General features: G+C 39.1%; 2 protein-coding genes across 7 annotated transcripts in view; one reads left to right on the top strand and one right to left on the bottom strand.

Annotated features, from left to right (window-relative positions):
• The window catches only part of SLC30A7 (solute carrier family 30 member 7), a 34,045-nt gene extending 21,806 nt beyond the window's left edge, over positions 1-12,239 (top strand). The window contains exons 11-14 of one of the 6 annotated variants that reach the window (XR_006179357.1): positions 302-565; positions 7,256-8,135; positions 8,441-8,805; positions 10,004-12,239. Coding sequence is in view for 1 of the 6 variants with exons in the window: in XM_042873428.1 (XP_042729362.1) it covers positions 302-349 (48 nt within the window). In the remaining 5 variants the exon portion in view is untranslated. Of the gene's footprint in view, positions 1-301; positions 5,969-7,255; positions 8,806-10,003 lie in introns of those variants that run through there. The other 5 variants (XR_006179356.1, XR_006179358.1, XR_006179355.1 and 2 more) reach the window with 5 other exon arrangements.
• Positions 5,953-22,631, bottom strand: DPH5 (diphthamide biosynthesis 5). Its single transcript, XM_042873429.1, has 7 exons — positions 22,393-22,631; positions 20,852-20,976; positions 17,713-17,821; positions 10,071-10,191; positions 8,242-8,281; positions 7,091-7,194; positions 5,953-6,199 (listed from the first exon to the last, which is right to left on the bottom strand). The coding sequence occupies exons 1-7, from the start codon at positions 22,525-22,527 to the stop codon at positions 5,976-5,978; spliced, it is 858 nt and encodes a 285-aa protein (XP_042729363.1). The 5' UTR covers positions 22,528-22,631; the 3' UTR covers positions 5,953-5,975.
• Between the last annotated feature and the right edge of the window lie 4 nt (positions 22,632-22,635).

Genomic DNA, 22,635 nt, shown 5'->3' with positions numbered 1-22,635 from the left:
AAGAGAAAATTTCTTCTTTATATGACAGTTATTTAGTTATTCATACTTACACATATACATCTTTTTTCTATATGAAGAGCCATGTGTTTCATGCAGCGCTCTCTAAAAAATGTATGGGTTTCAAAATTTTTAGGCATCTCAACAAATGTTTTGCTGAATGTGGAAGGTGAGTGAGAGAAAATGAGGATTCTGAGACTTTTTGTAGGGCAGCTTACTGATGTGGACAGTTGATCAGTACAGTTAAATTGCTTTGGCTTTATCATTTGGTGTTGTTTTTTTTATCTCCTTCTCTTTTCCACAGGCAGGAGTAAGACAGCTTTACGTACAAATTGATGTCGCAGCCATGTAGTGAGCTTCTGAAATTGTGCTGTTGGACCAAAGTTTTTTGTACTGTAATGGTATAAAACAAGACACTTCCCAAGACAGAGCCTGCCTCTATCACTGTCCTGGAATTGACTGAATAGACTTTTGTCCTTGGGCTATGGATGAAGTTGACTTCTGAGGAGTAAATATGGAATGAATGTTATGAACTCTGGGTCTTGTCTTTTTGTGGCCCCCTAAACTTGTAAGTTTTTTGAAGGTTTTTTACTTACTACATTTGTTCCAATAGGAAACTAAAATGGTGGTACTGGAAATTCTGTAACGTCTTCAGTAAAGCTGCTGAAACCACTGCTCATTCCCATAAAACCAGTGTTATCAAAATTGGAGACTTGTACATAATGTCACAATGGCTGACATGCTTCAATATAATTGTATGTTTGTACAATTGTTTGTACTTTGCAAACTTAATGAACCAAACCATATTGGGTTTTCAAAGTGCCTTTTATATCATGAGAGGTATTTGCCAGCATAAATATGAAGCATCAAAGGGTTTTATTACTTCTACAAACATATCTTGTATGCAGTCTGATTATTTACTAGTGATGTATTTGGGGACTTCGTATACTTGTATAACTGTAGATGTTAGACTTCCCTTATTATTGCATTGTACCAAACAGGAAAAAATCTGAAGGTAAAAGGCAAAGCCATTGTAAAGAGACTTCCAAAACAAGCTGGGTATTTTGTTGCACATATCTTGTGGAAGCTATTTTAGTCAAAGATTTAGATTCAACTCCAATTCTTAGTCTCTTCATACTGTGAGAGTAATGAGATGTTACCTGATGCTACCCGTGTCCGTAGTCACCCAAAAAACAGACAGCTGAGGGGATTGTTTCCATGGTTGATGGGAACAATGCATGAAGCTTTTTTTATTTTCCAAACTGTAAGAAAGAGCAGACAAAATTACACCTCTATCTTTGTCAAAGTCTAAATCTCTTTAACAGCTTGTAGTAATTCTTGTTAAAGTGTTTGGTGAGGTAGCTTTTGCCTTTCCAAATACTGAAGATGTGTTCCTGGTGGGTATACCTGAAATGGAAATAAAGGCCACTCTTCATGTTATTCAAGATTATGCTTTTCCAGGATGAAAAGTCATGGTTATGTTTTTTTACTATTTCACTGTAGGCTTTTGTGTTTTCATTGGAAAAAACATTCTCAATGGAGTAAGTTGTTTGTTTTTTCCAGATATGTTAGTTGTATTTTGTAGTCATTTTTCCAATCTGAGCATTGTTTTCAACAACAATCTGCTATACTTGATATTACAGATAATTCCACTGTGCTGTTGTAGATAAATCAGTAAGAGAAGGTGTTGTAAGAAGGCATTATATTTCACAAGTAGAACATTGTGGAGGGAGAAACAAGGCAGCCGTTTGTCTTGTAAATCATAGCCAATAATGCCAGTTATAGAGTTTAAGTGTTCTTCAGGCACCTGGTACAGAGTAGTGTAGCAGCCAACACCTGTAGAAGCCAGCAGTGTCTCTGTAGTAAGTGCTAGGAAAACACTGAAGGCTTCTTTGCAGAAACGGTTTGTTTACCACTGATGTTACTAAATTCATGATAAGAGGAAGTTTCTGGTATTCTTTCTGTTGCTCCTGTTTAGCATCTGAACTTTGATCTCTCTTTCTGGGAAAATACTGATGGTTGCCAGATTGATAGATCTGAATTCTCCTAATGAAATATAGAGATGTTAATGTTGATTTTGTAGAAAGCTTGGGGTTATACTTCTTGATCTTGCAACTGAAAACTGGGAGTAAGGAATGACAGCAGTAAAAAGCTACATACCTCTTCTAAACTTTATGGTCCCTTCCAGTCCTGAAAGCCTTCTTTATCCTTATTGCTGCTTTCTGATCTTACTCTTTTCTCCAGGGGGTGAAGGTGTAGTGGGCAGCTTGCACTGACCTACATCTTGCCTCATTCCTCTGTCAGGCCTGCCTCCCATCTCACCTTGCAGATGCTCTGCCAGCTGTGGAGGTCCTGGCTGGAGGATGAAAAGTTACATGGGGTGAGGCAGGGTGCAAGAATCTGTTGAGCAAATTTGATTGTACCAGTTGAAGATATCATCTGCCTGTATGGCCACAGAAAAGGTAATTAAAAGACAACTGGAAGTCATCATTTTGTAGAGATGCATGTAGACTGCGGCTTGTTGTTTGACAGCAATTTCTTGATGTTGTAGTCAATGTTTAAAGGCAAGCACTAGCCAGCTCCATTGCAACTGTAATGATCAAAGAGCTCAGTTTGATTTAAATTATCTTTATAGCAGCTCAGAGAATCTTTGGGGTCTGAGTATTCCTGGACTTACTGAAGTATATTGTAGTGCTGCTCATGTTGTAGGGCTTGGTCGCTGTTTTAGTTGTCTTAATGAAAAGACAACTACTGCAACTGCTGCAGGTTCTCAGAGTGAGCATCTACCCAAGTGGCATTTGGTTTATGCATTGTTGTTTTTTTGTTTTTAAAGATACGTATCTACAAAAGTTTTCATTATAGGAAATTAAATGCAAAAGCCTATAAGCTGGTTATAATTACACAATGTTGCTTTTAATAGTTTTTTATATCTTTTTATTGCTTACGAGGGCTTGATTTCTAAACAATGTACCACCTTAATTTTTAAGGAGGACTTGATGTTTTATAAGAAATACATTCTTTGTGAAATACAGTTCTGGGTGTAATTTAGGGAGGTCTGACTCAAAATAGACTTTTAAGCCTTCTTAGCCTTTCTGATGAAGGATAAGCATTGCAAGGTTCTACAAAAGACAGTAGATGGCCTGTCCCAGTAGCTAACTGCAATCACATTTAGGTCCCCTGTGTCAGCAAGTGATGATATTTGACTGTTGGTTCTCTTCCAGCTACTGAGGGGCGACTGGCTGAGGCTTTAGGAGAGTACAAACCATGCAGCTGGAAGTGCAGCCTTTTTTGTCTTGGATGTCAAAACTCAGTTATTTTGCTTTGCTGATGATGTAGCAATTGACTTATAAGAGGTTTTGCTTCTAGCACATTAATAGATACATCACCTTGTTGAAGCAGACTTGTGTGGGTTCCTGACATCTAGCAGTGGATAAATGTCTGCAGATCATCTGCTGAAACTGATTTTCATAGCAAACAATATGGAAGTTTGAGCCAAGTTCTCAAAGTATGCTTTCCTTACATTTTCATGTAGCTGAACTTTAACGTAGGGTTTCTGATTTAAGTGTTTTGTTTTTTTTTCTGTGAAAGAAAATAGTAATTTAAAACTAGCCGGACCAAAGTCCAATCCTGCAAATTGCATTTTTACACAATGTACAGCAAAATGATATTTTACTTGGTGAGAGCATACTGTGAAAGACTTGACTGTTTCTGAAGAGTTTAAAAAAGAAAAAAATTGCTCTAGAATGCCTGTTATTAAAATGCCCTCATTGTAGTAGTACATGTGGCCCTTGGAGAGAGCTTGATTTGCTCAAGAGAGAAAGTGCAAATTAAATAAATGGCTCTATTTCTACATAATACTGCTTACTAAAAGTCAAGCTTAATCTCATTAGAGTGGAGGACACTGTTTTTAGTCAGAAATTGAAACGTGCTGCTGCTAGTAGGGATAGACCTTAGTGACTTTTAACATCATTTTTATTTCTTACTTGAGTTTAAATGTAGAGGAAGGAAAGGTATCTGTTTTCTGTTGGTCAGTGAACCTTTTTCAGGAAGGTAAACAGACAGAAGGTGAGAGAAGCTGCCTCTGAACTGCAGTTTTCCACCCTTGAATATTTAAGCTGCAATCAAATTGGGAACTTCATGACTTTTTTCCCAGTCTGAATGTAGATTTCAGTTGCTGAAACCTTCATGCTTTCAAATCCTAGTGTAATTCATGTAATGAGACAATTTCAATGCCAGTTCAGAACGACAGCTTTAGTTACTGATTAGCCCTGTCCTGTTTTCCCCAGCAGCCACTGACAGCCACTTTCTATGACTGCTGAGTACCTCCTCCCTTTGAGGTATGTTTGTAAGAGTAAGTAATAAGGGATTTTAATTTTTTTTTTAATAATTAATTTCTCTGATCCCTTACACCGATTCAGTGGTCAGTTTATCCTGTACACTTCTAGAAAAATCCCTATCTGCAACTTGCTGGAATTCCCTTTTGGATTTGTCTCCCCATTGAGGCTTTTTTTGAAGTACCATATATGCTGGGACTTCATTGGCCAGAGGCTGCCATAATGTGAAAATGCCAGTTACTCTACTCTTGTCTCTGGTATGTGAAGACTGCATTTCACTATGTGTGAATACTGGTTAATCTGTCTGTTTCAGTGAGCCACAATATGTTCCTTCCTATGTGGAAGTCTGGCAGAAATCATGTGTAAAAGGAGTTGTGTATTTCATTTTCCACATGCATTGAAGTCTTTCTTTCATGCCTGTGCTAGGATCTTAAACAAGAGTTAAATGACTTGCTTCAGTACTGTGGCTGAAGCGTGGAATAATGTGAATGAAGAAACTGCCAAAATCGTTCTGGGTAGCATAAAACATTGCTTGCATACAGCTTGTTTGCCTTTAACTTTCAACTACAAGAACGTTCTTTGCAATGAGCTTAGATTGAATAGTACAGTATCAAAATACCTGCAAAGAAAATCTAAAGGATGATGCAAGGCAGCTCACTAAAGTTCTGAAGACTCTATATGATTTTGTTCTGGAATGCTGATGTAGTAGCTTAGCCATTACTGGTCCCAAGTGCAATATTAGAAATTTTTAATGTAATCTTTTCTACTTGAATACAGTCTATATGAAATGTTAAATGTCCTATATTGCTGACAAGATATGGGATCAAATTTCTTTCCAATAAATCTTCAGTTAAAAAAAAAAAATGCATATAGGTCTGCTGGTTTTTTTCAACAGTATGTATGACCAGCTGATTCTGAAAGAGAATTTTTGGAGTCTGCTTTTTTTGAGTTGATAGTAATTCAACTGTGGTTGTTGCAGTTTGATTCTAACACTTCATAAATGCTAGCATTAATGTGTGAGGAAATCCAGATCTATTTTAAGTGGCAACCTCTTGAAATAAATTCTGTGCAGTTCCTTCCTCTGTTTTACCAGCTGGCTGGAGAATGAACTCTTGTAAACGTAGAGTATTCTCATCTGTATTCTTTCTCCCAGGTGTAAAAATGAATACAGACTAACAGGTTCACAATTTTCTACTGATGGGAGAATTACTCAGTTGGTGGGATAGTCAAAAAGCAACATTTAACATCTAAAATGCACTGCATGCATTGAGTAGGCTTGATTCTTCTGTTACAGCAGAAGTGGTGCTGCATACACATCTGGTCCAGCAGTTCTGTACTTGCGCACCTTATCCTGGTCATCAGCCTAAGACAGATGCAGATGCCAAGGAACTGGACTAAGCAAAGCATTCTTAAGGTTTAAAGACTGCTGGAGATGTCTTTACTTGTTCAAAACTGATACCAGCAGATGTATCTTGCAGTTTGTAGCCTCAGGTTAAAGTAAGTCCATGTTCTTACAGTGTTATCTCCTGCAGCTGTATACAATCTAAATTCATTTGATCTAAGCAAGCTCTAAATATTCAGAGGAATAACTGTGTGCTGACATGAAATTAATGACAGAATAAAAAATTCAATATGCATTTTTATTTAACTGGTCTTTTCAAATGCATTATTCTCAAAATTGGAAGTATCTACAGAAAAAAGCTTAAGCATTTCTAATTCCAGAGGATGCATAGTGCCTGTAACGATCATGGAATGCAGTGGACCACCTAACTCCACTGTAGACATTTGATACAGTGTGCCTGAAGCAATCTTCTGATCAGGAGCACCCACACGTGCGAGGCCAACACAAATTGTGTTTTCACTGATTTCTGTAAAAAAGAACATCGAAGAAGTGATTCTTACAAAATTCTTGCAGGGACCATGTTCCAACTGGCACGAGAAAGAATAATTTATTAAGCAGAGGAAAAAAATATTCAGTGTTCAAACCTTAACACCACTGTCTCACATTTCCAGTTAGCAATCAGAGTAGTTTAAAATGAAGCTTGTTCTTTAAAGAAAATAAACAGTGCATCTCAGAGCTATTGAGAAGCAGGAAAGGGAAGGCAGCAGCAGTTATGTGAAATTCATTGAGAAGAGGAGACTGCTGCTTCAGATCAACTCCACGTAAAGGATAAAATGAAAGTTTCCTTTTCATCTTGACAATATTTTAAAAGGAGTACAGATACATTTCTATTAATTTTTTCTACTATGACAGAAGAGAGTCATCTTCATAGCTGCTCTGATTTCATGTCTGGTCTTGATAAACATCTCTTTAGCAGGCTCTTGACAAGTAATAAGGATTCAAGGCTAAAATCACAGACATGCAGCTTTGGGGCAACTCAGATTCATGCACAGTATAGTGTAACCAATCTAAGTAACACGTAGCTAAGATTTTTGAAGATTGACCGATCTAAAATGTTTGGATGCAGTCTCCTGCAACTATAATGGATAAAAGAGCTCACAGTTAAAACTGGACAGCAAACAGTAGTTACCATACTGAGGTTTTAACTAAATCTCCTGGAGCTGCAAGTGTTTGTTCATTAGTGTTTGTTCATCTGAGCTCAATTAAGTACACTTTGTTCAAGCTCTGCCAAATCCATCTTCTGGTTCCGTTGCAGATCAAGAGAATGCTACGAAGGAGAGGAAGGTGGTAGAGCTCAGTGACTCACCACTAAATGAGAACTGAGGAGCAGCAAATAACAGCATTGCAATAGTAGTACCTGGTTCTTCTCCTTGGAGTCTCCTGTTCCGAATAATGTCGAGAAGCTGTTCTGCAGCTTGGTTCACACTCATGTAGCGTGGTGGCTCATAAATCTTCCTTCCTCTGCAGGGAAAGAAAAGTAATTTAAATATAAATCATTTATTTATCCCTGGTATTTTTACAGCTTATTTCAAATGAAGTCTGTGGACCAGCAAATCAAACTTAAACAGGCCCGGGCTTCCAGACTGGCCTTGAGACAAGTGTGGAATTTTTAAGGAAGACAGAAGACTCTTGTGCTCTCTCACACCTGTGAAGCAGCAGGGCCTCCATCTGTTAGATCATTTGAAACTTAAAAACAAATGGAGTTGCTGGAAGCAATGTGCAGGTTTTGGGACTATTTCTGAAAGATGCATTCGGCTTAAATTCAAGGGCAAACTACTGTTTTCCTGTTGAATGCCTTGTACACAGATTATTACAGACTAGCATTATATTTTTAAATGAAATGCTTCTTTCTTTGCCAACTATGGATTCAAACAGATTTTGTTTTGAAACTCTAAAATAAACAAACCTCAATGATAGCGTGAGATTTCACAAATGTTAATTTAGACCAGAGTACAGCATATGTATAAAGTAACTATTTATATCCTGTGTCAAAGCATACAGATTGCAGAGAGATGATTAAGGTGTGACAAGAGCTTCCAGATACAGTTAAATGAACTTAAGAGAACTTTCTATATGTTGCTTATTTAACTGCTAAAAAACAGTGGTATGTATTCCATACTTCACACTGCTTCTAGCCACTGTGAGGAGGAATGAATTCAGAACACAGTTTATGATATTAATTTACTTCAGGATGAGACAGAACAGCAATAAAAGAGCTCTTGACCTGGCAGGTAGAAGGCTTATCCCATTCTGACCTGCTTCTCACGGGAACAAAGATTATACTCTGCTGCAGCTTCAATCATTTACTGAAAATAAAGCCAATTCCTATTGTTACAAACAAAAATTCTGCTTCTTAGAGGAAACAAAAAACCATGACCACTGAGAAGTGCAAAAGAAGACAGGTAAGTTCAGGATGAGGCTTCAGATAAAGAGCCTTTGTTCCTTATACAGAAAAAACCTTACAAGTACCATTGTTTGTTTCCATATATTTTCAAAGTTGTGACTCACTTCATTAGATTCTCCAGAGACTGCTCCTTCACTTTAATATCTGTAGAACAAAACAGTATATGAAACACAGGTTCCTTACAAAATGCCTGGTTAGTTTTCTATATAGCTGTGCAGATTAGTTTAGGATATTCTGTAAACTTTATAGCAACATACTAGGTCTTAAAGGAAAGTGGAATACAGATTACATTTTGTTTCGTAGGTTAATTATAAAGAAATTGACGTGATTTTGTGCATGTGATTTTGCTCAAAGACAACGTATCACAAAATTCGGAGCAGGTAAGATCAATAAAAAATATTGCTAAGTATTAAAAACGGTAGGCATATTTCCCACAGGATAACTAAATGCTTGCATGCTTAGGCACAACCAAGGTATTGTGACTACTTTGAAATGATAAATATGTTGTGGTTGCAGAAGGTGAAACCGAATGACTGATCGACAGTGATTACATCACCTCCATGCAGGAACTGAACTTTCGTTAGCACTTCCTCGCTGTCCCAACCAAAATTTAGAACAATCTTTCTCTTATGGGAAAAAGGAGGATTTGGGCAAAGAAAAAGGGCCAGGTAAGACTCTGAACATCTGCAAGTTTATGAAACTGCACTTGACCACAATCTCTCCAAGTGGCCACCAGATGTTATCTGTACTTAAAGGCCTGAGAAATAACATTGTAGTAAAAGCTGGGTACATTTTTTTAATCTTGATTTTAAAAGTATTGCTTAATAAGGTGACTCTGAAGAAATGGTTTAAAATGCAAAGCTGCAAGATTATTACTGTACAGTTCATGTAAGTGAAGTTGCTTTGAAATTTTAAGTGTACTGAAGCTGATCCTTTTTATGTCACTGCTGCTTCTACTTGGATTAGCAATCAATAGAGAGACCAGCATGACCATTGTTAAGGGAACAGTTCACTTGGAGATTGGTGGTTTTCAGCAGTTAGCTACATTCAGATGCAGGTATTACAACTGTCCCTGAAATATGAGTTTTATAATTCAATTTTACTGTCTTAATATTTTAACACACTCTTGGTACTGCATTTAAAAAAAAAAAAAAAAAAAAAAAAAAAAAAACATAAAAAGGGAGCACATAGAAATGATTATATGAAAGATCTGAATAATATTTGGTTTTAATATGTTGTGGCTGGAATAGCCCTTGCTTCAAACACTTGTGAAGTCATCTTTCCTTAGAACAATTGCCAATATGCTGATACTTCACAAAGCTGGAAAACAGCCAGCATTCAAGGCACTGAAAAGTTTGACGTGCAGTGATAATTTCACATATTCCTGTTCTGGATTCCTCCCGTTACCGCAGATGTTTTTGAGCAAGGATTTTTGCAGTCCAGAAGCTTTTTACATGACAATCACCTTTTGCCGAAAGATCATCAGCTGAGATAATTTAGGAAAGGCAACATCAACTTACAAAATAGAAATGTGGTTAAATGTACCGTTTAGCTCCCCAGAAAGTCAAGCTCTGGCCTAATTAAGTCAGTAAAAGATGGCTGCTAGTCATTGCCATCTCGGCTGGATCCTGAGCTAGATCTAGCTTCAAATCACTCTGATCATTACAACAAATATGGGCCTGCTGTTCCTATTTGTCTTCTACAAAGGCATCATTTCTTATAGATTTTCTGAAGAGGAATTAAGAAATTTCTGGCCACTGCAGCATGAATAGTGGCTACATTGATTTTAAGTAAACAAACATTGAAGTTCCAATTCAAGAGATATTTTCAAATATATGTTATCTAAGAACCTCTGTTTAATCACAGACTTCATCTCGTGCCTGTTGGGACACTGGAAGATGGTAGCTAAGGAACTGGGACTGCTGCTGCTTACCAAGTAAGCACAGTGTGTGCATTCCATTCTGCCTGTTCTTCTTGATCTTGTCAAAAAAGCTTTCTGGCTTCCATGTATCTGTCCAGAAAACTATAGAAACTGTCTCTCCAAAATTGTACAACTGTAAAACAAAACAAATCCAACACACATACACAATCAAAATACCAGTACAGTGCACACACACAAAAAAATGTATTAAGATAACAGACAACTGGGAAACTCTTGAGAAGTCCTGAGCACAGCAGAGAAGGTTTTGCTTTTTTAACAAACTGTCTTCTCATTAACAGAGGGGCATTGTTCTTTTACTCTCTGACAGTAAGGCAAATTAAAGAGTGACTAATGAACTACTGTGAAATTTTTACCTACATTTGCATTCTCCTTTCCAACGCTCAGTAACTTTCTATCTACCTTCTGTTTGTTGTTTTTTTTTTAACTTAATTCTGAAGTCTGTTAAAGGCAAAACTTAATAAGATTGGCACCAAAACTTTTAATTACCATTTTTTATTTTAATATAATATATATTAGCTAGTCAACTTCATGCAAACCTACAGCACTTGCAATGTTTTCCCAAGGTTTGATTCAAATGATAGAGCAGGATTTATATTTAAGCAGCACTTTCCTGCAGATGGGAGCTGTACCATGCAAATGCTGTTACTGTCTGAACAATAACAGATACGAAGATCTGAAGACAGGGACAGATTGTGCCTGAATCAGAGAGGTGACACATTTTTTTAATGCACATATGGTAAGAAGAAAGTGCTGACAGATTCTATGTCAAACACATTCACTGCCTTTATTTGCCATCTTGCTGCTATTTATTACTGTAAATCCCTAATCGTGGTGAAGACATTTGAAGCAATACTCCTGCCAATCGTTTCCAGTGATGCAAAAGTGAACATTAGATGTAACCTAAGGCAGAATTTGGCTTGGAAGTTTTTGTAACAAGCTTGAAAATGGGCAAAAACACACATCAATTTTGGTTAGTTTGGCTCAGGAATGAGGCCAACCAAAATGGATTTTACAGCATGCCAACATTCTGTCTGCTCGAGCCTACCAGAAAAACAGTGGTTTTACACAGACTGTCCTCTCCACTTTCTATTTAAACCTGCAAGAAGGGATAACTTTTCCTAGCCCACTACAGGAGGCACGGGGTGTGCTGTTAGCAGAGAAAGGGAGCCCTCTGGCAGCACCCTGACACCTGGGGATTCCCCTATACCCATTTATTTTACTGTGGTGTGAGGTTCTGGTTTTAACGCTTGAATGCTGGCAAAGCAGAATTTGAATCAAAGCAGTAAGTTGTTGTTTTCAAGGGACTGAGAGCTCAAATTTTAACCATTCACACTGATTAGGCACAGCCTTTATTCAAAGATTCCTGGAACATTACTGAAAATGTTTCCTCTTTTAAATATTTCATTCTAGAACAAAGATAAGAACACACAGTGTACATTTCACAACCTAAAGGTTCTTCCAGTAAACTAAATATAGGTTGAACCAAATGAATTTCTCCTGATGTAACAACTTAACTATTTCAGGACTGTACTCTAGGGAAAGATAAAAAGAAAAGAGAGTGAGCAAGCTGCTTTTGCCTCTTTTTCACATGGCTGGAGTTCTCTCAGTTTTCTACCAAAACTGAAGCAAAACTGCTGGAATTTCACTGCAGGAGCAGCTGGGACAACGATAGCTTTTAATCTCACGATTGAGGCAGCACCTTCAGCCATCACAAGTTGCTGAAATGTGCAGTAGCCACCTGAGAAACTTGCCAGCCTGCTGCCTGCCATCTGAAAGCCACCACGGTCTTTTCCCAAAAAGCAACAGCTTTTCTTTAGCAAATAAAACAGCCTTTATTGGCTGTAATACCCTGAAGGACAGGAACTTCCACCGCTGCCCTGTAGCAATAGGATGTGCAGAAATGGGCATAATGTTGTTGTCTGGCATTTTATTGGGAGTCAGATCTTTCTAACTACTCTGCTCCATATTAGAACCAAGTTGGATATAAACTTGACTAACAGGATAGAATGGGGCATATGTTGTTAACACAGAATTGCCTTCACAACTTACACGCTTGTATTAAATAAGCTTTTAAATAATGTATTACCTAGCTGAAAACTTTCAGATACGCAATCTTTCAATAATGTAAAACTGAAGCAATAAAGAGATACTCCTATTATATTTAACTGCTTGTTATTGATTACCTTGTAAGCAATTATATAGACAGAAAAATGTCACTCATCTAGCATTTGATCTCTGCAGCCACGTAAAACAGGCAAGCGTAGACACTATTCTGTCTTCAGAGCAAGCCTGCTTTGCTTTGAAGAAACAATAAAAATTTTATCAGAACATCAATTTTTGAGTTTATCCCCATATCTATGCAGCTTCTTGTGCTGCATGCTAATACTTACCACTTGAAATCTAGAACAAAGTACTGAACTGCAAATAGAAGCCTTGCTGCAGAGATAGCAGTAAACACCCAGAATTGCACTGTTACCTGAAGGATTCATCTGTTACCAATTTCAGCCAGGCAGACAGCAGGTGACTGGACACTAATGCTAGAACCCACTGAAAGTAAAAAAATGCTCTTCACTAACCACAGAAGACTGAACAGGGACCCAAACTTCCCACAGTCATGCTAGTCATGCTTAGCAATGGTAATGGGAGGACAGTTGAACTAGATGATCTTGTAGGTCCTTTCCAACCTTGTGATTCTACAATTCTATGATTGTGACTGTAAAACTGGGACATGCGTTTGTCAACACAGATGTATTATAAGACAGCTATGTATTATCATCATGTCACACTTTGAGACTGTGAAGGAGTTTATGACAACAAACAACAGCTCTGAATGTTTTCAGTGGAACAGTCAAGTTGCGTGGTTGCTGGCACAACTTTAAAGACAGGCAGCAGCAAAGTTTCACAGCAGACTTGTGTGTGCTGCACCCTACATCAAACAGCTGGGGTTTGGGAGTGGGCAGGGTTTGTTCTGTGAAAGCTAAAACATTTCAAGCACCACATTTGCACAAAACAGGTTTGTTACAGTGCCCACATTCTGCTCAAGTACAAAAGTGACACAATTTCAAAGGGGCTCATTGAAACGGCTGGATAGACACTTGCTGCTCTCAGCTTGGAAACTGATGTTTTTACCTTTTCAGTACTGCTCAAAGCCTTCATAGAATTATTTCAAAAGCTCATTTTGAAAGACCTGTCTGGAAACTCCCCTCCCCCTGCCCAAGCAGTAATTGGCTTAAGCAAAGCTTTGTGAAGTAACTTTTGCAACGCAACTAACTAAAGCCAGGAAGGGAAGCCAGAACTGTACTCCTAGGCCATGGGCTGTCTGCTCGAGCTTTCTGCTTCTCACAGTATACTGCAGAAAGCTATTCAATTCACACTTTCATCAGCTCAGAACAAGCTATAGCTTTATATTTTATTTACACACATAAAACGAAAGACTATCAGACACCTTCTGGTTCTATTAGTATCTTTAACCTTTCTATGAATGATATTTCTTGTTTTACTTGTTTGTATAAGCAGGATCGATTGCTAATTGTAAGGTCAGAGTAAACTATGAGAGGAAAAGTGCAGTTCAATGATCTCAGCTTGGAAAGTCTGCGTGCAAATTTCAGGAAAACTGAAGAGCAGCTTCATTAATGACCAGGCTGAATGACATCAGAAACTTGAAGCTGTCCAGATCAACAGACCTCACTTAAAATACTGGTGTTGACAGTCACCACAGAAATACAGAGCATGAAAAGAACAAGTGAGACTAAATAGGGAAATTAAAAAAGGAAGTTTTTCCCCATCCCCTCCGAAATGCACTAAAGCAAGCAGGAGTGAAGAGGCAAGATAACATTAAAGGGCAGAAGGGCAACAGCTGCAGAGAAACCAAGAAATATATATTTCAAAATGCAGACAGAATCTTTTGCAGAATTACTGCTGCATCAGCTGCAGTGGTGACAAAGCAATTCTTCACTTACAGCCTAGCTCCACTCTTAAAGCTTCAGAACAGCTTCAGAAGTGGAAACATGTCAAGGGAGAAAGGTAAAAAGGAGTTTTATCATTACATTTTCCAAACCTGGCATCTGTGTACTCATGCAAATCCCTGCAAATCCTGTAGGACGTGTTCTGTGTCAAGATGCCTACAGGCTGCACTGCATATATTCCTCATATGATATGACTGTCTGCGAAGAAAGATACTGCACAGCCTGATGGCATCCCAATGACGGACACCAACAGATTGTTTTTCTCCTAATGGTATTCCCCAATGGAATTTGGAGAATGTACAGCACCTTGTATCAACACAAGTTGCTTATTGATAAATCCCAATGAACTTCCCCTGCAAACCTATATCGTTAGTTATTAACGCTTATTGTAAGAGTTTTGATGTGATGCCAGGCAATATTCATCATCAAGTCAGACTTTTTTCCCTTAACAGCTCTCCACAACATACACACCATGTTGAAGGACTCTCACTGTGCTAACACATTGTTAACCAGAGAGCAGCCTGCAAAGTGGGACAATCATCAACAAGGAGGTAGCAGGAATCAGATCAGCTTCATTTTTGCTTGTTGTCACTCATACGAAACAACCACAAGCCTAAATCTAGCTGTTTCTGCCATTTAATTTAGTACCACAGACTTTTAACAACTTTTAAGGCATTCCATAAAAACCTTCACATGAATCAGGGTGCTTTTTACAGTTCTCATGCACAAGGCTGCAGCTCCTTCTGGTACTGCAGGTCAACAGATAACATTGATAGCCAGCAAGAACCTCCATTCAGTTCCCTTAGTATGTGCTGAGAGAAAGGAATTGTGAACAAAAGGATGTTTGGCTGATGGAAGTCCACTCCATGACTGCAGTCTTCAGAAAGCAGCTGAGACAAATCACATAAAAGCAAGAGAAAGGAAGAACACATTTTCCCTCTTAGCTGCCTCCTGCATCCCTGTTTAAGAAACAGTCGTTTTGCAAGCAAAACAAAATTCAGCTATTAAAAGACTTTGAAACTCCTAGCAAACATGGAAGAACAGGATTTCCCCTCCAAGGGAACATGCCCTTGTCTTTGGTAGGCTCCTTAGACACATCCCAGAAATATCAAACAATACTTTTTCACCCAGGTCTCTTGGGTTACTAATCTGAAACAAGGATGACTGAGCAGAGACAAAAATCTATTTGGAGTAAATGGATGTTTCTGGGCTATATTTGCTGTGACAGATTTGCTGTGACAAATGAAGTTGCAAAGCAAACGTGAGTAATAAAGTCGTGTAACTAATGCTGACTTAACATCTAGTTGGTTTGAGAAGCAAATGCCAGCTTCTAAAAGGCAGGTAGTCAAGAAAAAAAACAAGTGATAGGAAACAGCTTATTTTAACTGTTAGTGAATAAAAAGTGTTTTGCATAAAGCCCCTCCTATGACAGCAAAGAGTATTTTTGAAGATTAAGGCACAGAGAGAGGGTGGAGGTGGAACTCAGAGGTTCCGCTCCTGCAACTACTACAGGTTTTCTATTTGACTATGGGCATGCCAAGCTACGAGTACATCCTTGAGCTTCCTGACCTATAAGTAATACTTCTCTACTTGATACAGAAAGCTTATTCACCTATTTAGCAGACTCAAAGATAACACAGCAAGCACTGCTTTTTTGTTTGAATGATCAGCTAGTAGTTAAAAGGCAAAACTACTTTGTGGATGGAATTGTGCTACCTGGACTGCAGACAAAAAGTTATCAAGATGAGTCACTGAAAGACAGGAGGGGACTTGCAGATGTTTGTTCCAAAGCTATTCAGGTGGAAAGTGGGTACATCTCAAAAGAAACGTGTCCTTGTTAGACATGTTTTTAACTAGCTTCTTGATGAAAATGAAGAAAGAAATGGAAGTGATTGTAAGGATGGTAACTGAAAGCCTAGAAGACAGAATAGGGCTTCTAGTAAAGTGAGAGATGCTAACCCCTTCCTTTCACAGAAACCTTTCTTAGATATAACATATGAAAATAAAACTATTATTTATTGCTAATTCCAAACTAAGAACACACCACTTAAAATTTGTGGGCAGACCAGACCACTCATGTTTCAGTAGTACAGCAGGAGAATAATCTGCTTTCAAGTTGAGTGAGACAATAATAGATTAAAAAATTAAAAAAATGAAAATCAAAATAGACATTCACTCATCACAAGTTGGCAAGAAATAGATTCGTGCTCTTTAAATGGGACAAAACATCAGAACTTATCTAACATACATGGATAATGTTTACATATGCAGAGACTGCTGAACAGTATTTGTGACACATAGAGTCACAGAGCTTATTATACATAAGCTGCTTCAGTAATTCTGTTGTACAGGAAAACTGCACAACTGCCAGAATGCTGTTGGCTGCACAGAAACATCACCGTGGTGACAAACGACATGTTCTGCTGTGAACAGCCTGGGCTGTAGCTGCATTTCACTAATCAACAGTTACAGCTCACTACGCACATGGCTTTCAGAATAGTTTATAAAGGTGTTTCCTGTTTTTCTCTAGTAAGAAAGAAAGAGGTTTTGTATCACAATCAGATTAAAACAAGAAAAAAAAGCCAAGCCTTTTCTGTGGTGAAGCAAAAGAGGAATCCCTGTTACACTTCACAGGCTGCATTTGAAACATAGTAACTCCAAAACTGAAATGGTGGCAGGAGATGGCCAAGAACATAAAGACCTGAAGGCAGCCTGTTGGAAGAAGTCACAAATCTGTGCCAGGACTCTAACTAAATCACAGGCTGTTCTTTGTAAGATACCCCTCACTTGCTGATTTTGCCTGTGAGGTGCAGTGAATAATTAAACATACAGCTGGTTAAAGTCCTGTCAGGTAACACAATATGATCCCTATTTCCTAAAATGCTTCTTACAACACTGGGAATGTTGACTTATGAGAAAGCAGTCCCTCCCAAGCCAGAACGGAAAAGAGGATTATTGCCAGAATGAATAACAGCACATTTCCTTTGTGGCATTTTAGCATGGGCTAAGGCAATACTAAGCTAATCTTCAAAACGTGAGAAAACACACAACTGCTTGCAGTGTATTCCCAGGTAATTTTCTTATCTTCTTTTTTTAATTAACCTAGAAGCTCTATACTCCTGCTTCCTATGCCTCAATGGAGTTGTGAGGGAAACTTACTCAGTTCAACTGCAGAAGCAAACTTTGTGCAGGAAGGACTATGCATGTTGCTCCAAAAGTAATGCCTCCTATTTATTTCCATCAAAATTACAACATGCAAAGATACAACAGATCACATTATTTGATAGAGCAAATTATCAGTTACAAAACACTTCCCATTTTTCAACATAGTCACCACCATTAACTATTTCACTGAGAACCTGCATGCTGCACTCATAAAAATTGCACCAGTGGAGGTGACCCACTGTCACAACTTTATCTGCCAAATAGCTTAAATATCACAGTTCTCCTGAGGCAGAAGCAGAGAACAAAAGTGTTACTATTCACATAGGGGCTCATCAAAAGGGACTTTTGCTGACACATAGCATGCTGAAAAGGAAGTGTTAACAAACTGACAACAGAAGTGTACAATTGCTACAGATCTTCAAACTTAAGATTGCAACACACACTGCTTACAACAGCAGAAGAGTTCACCAATTCTATGTTTAGCAGAGATACAGAAATATTACCTGTAAACCACAGCAGCCCACTGCATTCATTATTGAAGCATTATGAATGACCTGGTATGGGATTCCCAACTTTACTGCACGCAGCACTAAATCACTGTGTGTTGTGGCCCTGTGGTAAGAAGGGGAAAAGGATTAAAATCTGAAAAGACAGTAACCAAGGATTACTGGCATAATGGTTTGTTTTGAAAGTAAAGTCAAACTCTACTCAGAAAGGACAATGCAAATGTGCCGAAAGGCCGAGAATGACTTGACTAATTGTTAGGGAAAGTAAAAACTCACACAACATTTTGATGTGTCGTCTTCAGCAGCTGAAAATACCAAAAGCCTCATACATTACCATTCCCAGCTTTCTGGTAAAACTCTTAACACTAGGACAAATGTTGCTTTTTAACGTAGCTTTGGCAACTACTTGAAAATGAAAGTTTCAATTGTCCTTTGTCTTCTGCAGTTGTCTGCTGGACATGTGTTGAACTGTAAACTTCAGCTGTGTTTGGCACAGACTTCAGCAAAACCCCAGTATTTCCTTACTCACTGCACAGCCAGTCCTTCTCTCACTTAGGAAATGCTAGGAAAGCAATTCTTTCAAACAAGAACTTTGAGCACATTTCACCACAGTTTGTTCAATGCCTTGATTTTGACTGTCAGCTTTTATAAATATTTAGTCCAAAGGACTCTCAAACTAAGGGGTCTACTAGTCTCGAGTGATCAAGTTTATTCTGAAGTAACTAAGAAAAATTCTAGTTAAGTTTACAGCTGAACTTAATTTGCTTCTGGGTGTACAATGCTCAAAGAACCCACAGAAAACACCTTACAGTGCCTGAATCGAGAGTGACTGGGCTGGCAGGTAACAAAATCAGGATTAGAGTCCTTCTAAGATATTGAGTACAGATAGATCCAGCTAACCTTATTTTTGAACTGCAATAATTTTTAAAGGTGTCTTACTTGTACATGTGTTTACGTACATGACGGGCACTCAGTTTTCCACATAAAATATGAAAATGCACCTACCCTCTGCCTAAATTTGAATGACTTCAGCCATCTCATTGCAAAGATGTACCACACATTTCTGGCCATTCCAAAGGAAAAAACAGCACATGCTGATCAGAATACTTAAATAGGAAAACTGCTTTCACCGTGGCCTGGTTCAGTTACTCTAAAAGAATTTCCCTTACTTTTGGTCTGCGAATTTCCACCAATCAGCAGATCAGGAACACAAATGTGGCAGCAGCTGGTAAGGCTGTAAGGATGAGTCATCAAAAAAAAAAAGAAATCAATTTAACTGGAGGAAAAAAAAATAGAGGAATCTGGATTTAGAAAATCAAATGACCAAGGGATCAGCTGGCTTTATTCACTGAAATTTGCTCCAGCCAGCACTTCCTCCCAGTAGATCTGTCCATAATGACTGTAGATGAAAGCAGAAGTGCCCACATGGAACATTCAGCTAATATCAGCAAAAGCTTGGTGGAGTCAGCCCTCTGCACCCACAGCTATGCTGGTGTATTTTCTGTCACAGATGCCACTTAAAGATTTTTATGGGTACTAATAACATAAATATTAGCACAGTCTAGACGAAGGTGGGCTTTCCAGTACAATACTAGAAGTGTCAGGCTCCTGCTGGCTAGCACATCCATTGGCTGTTACTACGTCTGCAGGAGGAATGCTGTGAATAACAGCGAGAACTCAACACAGGCACGATTTCATCACTCTAACCATTAACCACAGACACCTGAGGTTTCCTAAGATGGCCAAGTACTCTTCTTACTGGCAAACATATTTGAAAGTCTAAGATCAGCTGCAGTCACGTGGCTTCTACCCAGCTCTCATATGGCTTCTCTTAGGACAGAAACAGTCAGGTTTCTTTCCAAAAAACCTCCTGAAGACCTAAATCCTTACAGCCATACATAGGCAAAAGAGCAGTTCTAGCTGCAATACTGAGGCCATAAGCAATAAGACACTAGCAACTCATTCTAGAAAGGGCAATTTTCTACAGTATGTTATAGTTAATCAGAATTGAAAAATTTCTTCACTGAAACTACTGATACACGTGGCAAATCAAGGTACTGCTTTCAAGTAGCAATTCCATTTCAACAGATGTAGAGGTTTTGTAGTGTCTTACATCTGTCACAGGATCACAGCAGAAGGGTGCAGGCAATGCAGCTCCATGCTAATTCTAATTTTGATGTTAACTATGCACTGGAATGCAATGAATATTTCTGAAATGCAGCATTACCTTTCTCTAAACACTAGTTTAATGTAATATTCTATTGCCAATTCCTTTCTACCTGTGTTTACAGAAATTAGCCACTTTTGACAGATATGACAGATTAGGCAGATTTTGACAGATATGTACTTTGCTCCTACTTTTCATAAACTCTGTTTTTTCATTCACAAACAGGGTGCTCAGTGATTTGATTTTTCTTGTGCCCCACAGCACTATGCTATAAATCTTGAATCACCAGCTGGAGACTAAAAGCTCTTCTGTGTGGTCTGACATTACAGATTGATGATGCCTGACCAAAAAGACAGACGGGGGATCCTCCTGGTAATAGGAAAACACTATACCTTTCAACAGCAGTAAGGGGTGGAAACAAAAGGCTTAATAAACCAAACCGAGGAGACATATTTAACTACCTAAGCCATTTTAAAGACTAGCATATATCAAAGCATAAGCACAGTACAATCAACAGTCAGTGTTCAATTTAAAACAACTGAGGATTACAGCTGCAGTTTAAATGTACTAATCACAACTAAAAGAACACTTTCTCAAAACAGCACATTTCTTGATTATGTGATAACCCTGAATCTTATCCTCTAGCAGATAAAACATGGAACAAAATATTTTCTATAGAAGGTAGCATTAAGAATATGTGAGTGCTGAGGGAAAGATTTATACACACCAGAAGGCCCACATTCATATATATAAGGGATGTCTGGGTGAGGAATCTCAAAGTAAGATGAAAGCATAGACAACTACAAGTATATTTTGTATGCAATTGAAGTATATGAAGACATAAAAAGTGATTCTGGACTAAAAATCTGTTTCTTCATTAAGAATCACGGCTATGCAGAATGGCCATTTCCTCTTGAATGAAGAAAGTGATCAAGTTAGAGCAATAACTAAAATGTTGCTTCAGCTTACCCAAAGGGATCACCAACTACAAGAAAAGCGACATCACAAACATCAGCTTCTTTCAAAATGCTATCTGCTTCTTGTTCCACTGTTTCTCGATCAGCCAAAATCAGTTCTTTTCCATAAAACTCCTCCTGGATATCAAAATTAACAAGAAACAGCAATAAGACACTTGGGAGTATATTTGTATCTCCTGGTATAATTGTACATGGATACCGGAAAGGTATATATATATGGGTAAATCCATATTTGATTGTGTTCACTTTTCTTCAGCAGCTCACTAATCACTGGGTCTCTTCCTATGTTTTAAACACCTTATTCGCATGTTAGAATCAACTTAGGTTAGTTACAGAAACATGTTTCCTGACCATCCTGAGCATATGTCTACCTAAGTAGACTTTTCACATTCTCTTTACAGGATCAAAGTCTGTTGTTTTTCTGTTTGCTTGTTTTTTCCCAGGGCATAGATCAACAAGGGTGTTTTGTTCTGAATAGCACTCAGCAAATTTGGGCAGCATGACAAATACTAATGGCTACATAAAACTTGTAAGTCAGTTATAGTCCAGAAAGATTTTACTCTTGACTTCTCCCGAGTCCTCAGTGCTAGCTTCATCTTTGCCCATAAGCAATTGATGAAAGAACCATAATAGTTGTACAGAACAGAAATAGTGCTTCATTCCAACACCCACCCAATAGATACAGCACTGGATATCAGACCTCAGCTACTGGGTTTCAGTCCCTTTTTAAAATGATGCTCCGAGACTGCTCCACAGTGCAAATCAAAGCATACTGATTGCAGATCTAAAAAGCCCTCTCTTGACCTAAACTAAAACGTAGACTCATAGGAGGTGTGGCATCAAAACACAGAAGGCTGGTTTAGACAAATTCTAATGGCTTCTCATTAAAGTTTTAGACAGGCCACCAAGCCAAACTACGCTGGGAATCTAATCTTCTTGTTAAAGTATTTAAACGGTCATTTTTGCTTTGCGATTTTCCAACCAGCCAACAGCAACAAAAAACATTTCCTTGGGATGGATTTACTTCAGTTCAGCCCACTTCAGTGTGCCAAATGGAGCAGCCAACGTGAGCACCCAGCCGCATGGCAGCACACACAGGGGCACCATAGACAGCCCTGCCCTCGTTTTTATCACCGGTTGTCCAGTAGGGCGCTACCCAGGCCTGCCTGCAGCCCACCCGGACACAAGGGATGCCAGCAGGCAGCACAGCGCCTCGGCCTGACAGAGGCTCAAGGCCCCAGACGTGTTTTCTGGCGTGTTCTTTTATTTTTAATTCGGAGCAGACATTTTTCTCGCCAAGCTCTCCAACACCTCAAGCTGTGCACGTGTGGCTCGTACTCTGAGATGAAAACTCGGGTCGAAACGCCAACGCGACCCGTAGGAGGGCGGATTTTATCTTCTCCCAACTCCTCCTATAAGCACAGCGAGCGAACACTGCGTGCGTGCCGCTTCTGAGGACGCGCCGTTACTTTTCCCGTTCCCGACGCCGTGCAGGCAATGCGGCGCGCAGACGGGCCGGCCGCACCGACCTACCAGCGCCTCCTTCCCCACGGTAAGCATAGACGTGTAGGCCTCCAGGTACACCCTGCGGCAGCGCCGCACTGCCTCCAAACCCTTCACCGTGATATCCTTGGCGTCGCCCAGGCCCAGCCCGACTAGATAAAGCATGCTGGCCTGGGAGGGGGGGGGGTGGCTGAGCTGCCGGGCCTGGTTTTGCTGCCTCCCGCCGTCACGGAAGAGCAACGAGCGCGCGCACCACAGCCGCCCCGCCCCTCC

The sequence above is a fragment of the Lagopus leucura genome, unplaced genomic scaffold (assembly GCF_019238085.1).
Source record: "Lagopus leucura isolate 7727_CA_CO unplaced genomic scaffold, USGS_WTPT01 Super-Scaffold_100009, whole genome shotgun sequence".
Taxonomy (NCBI): Eukaryota; Metazoa; Chordata; class Aves; order Galliformes; family Phasianidae; genus Lagopus; species Lagopus leucura.
The sequence above is the reverse complement of the archived record's forward strand: the minus strand, read 5'-3'. Positions and strand labels throughout refer to the sequence as shown.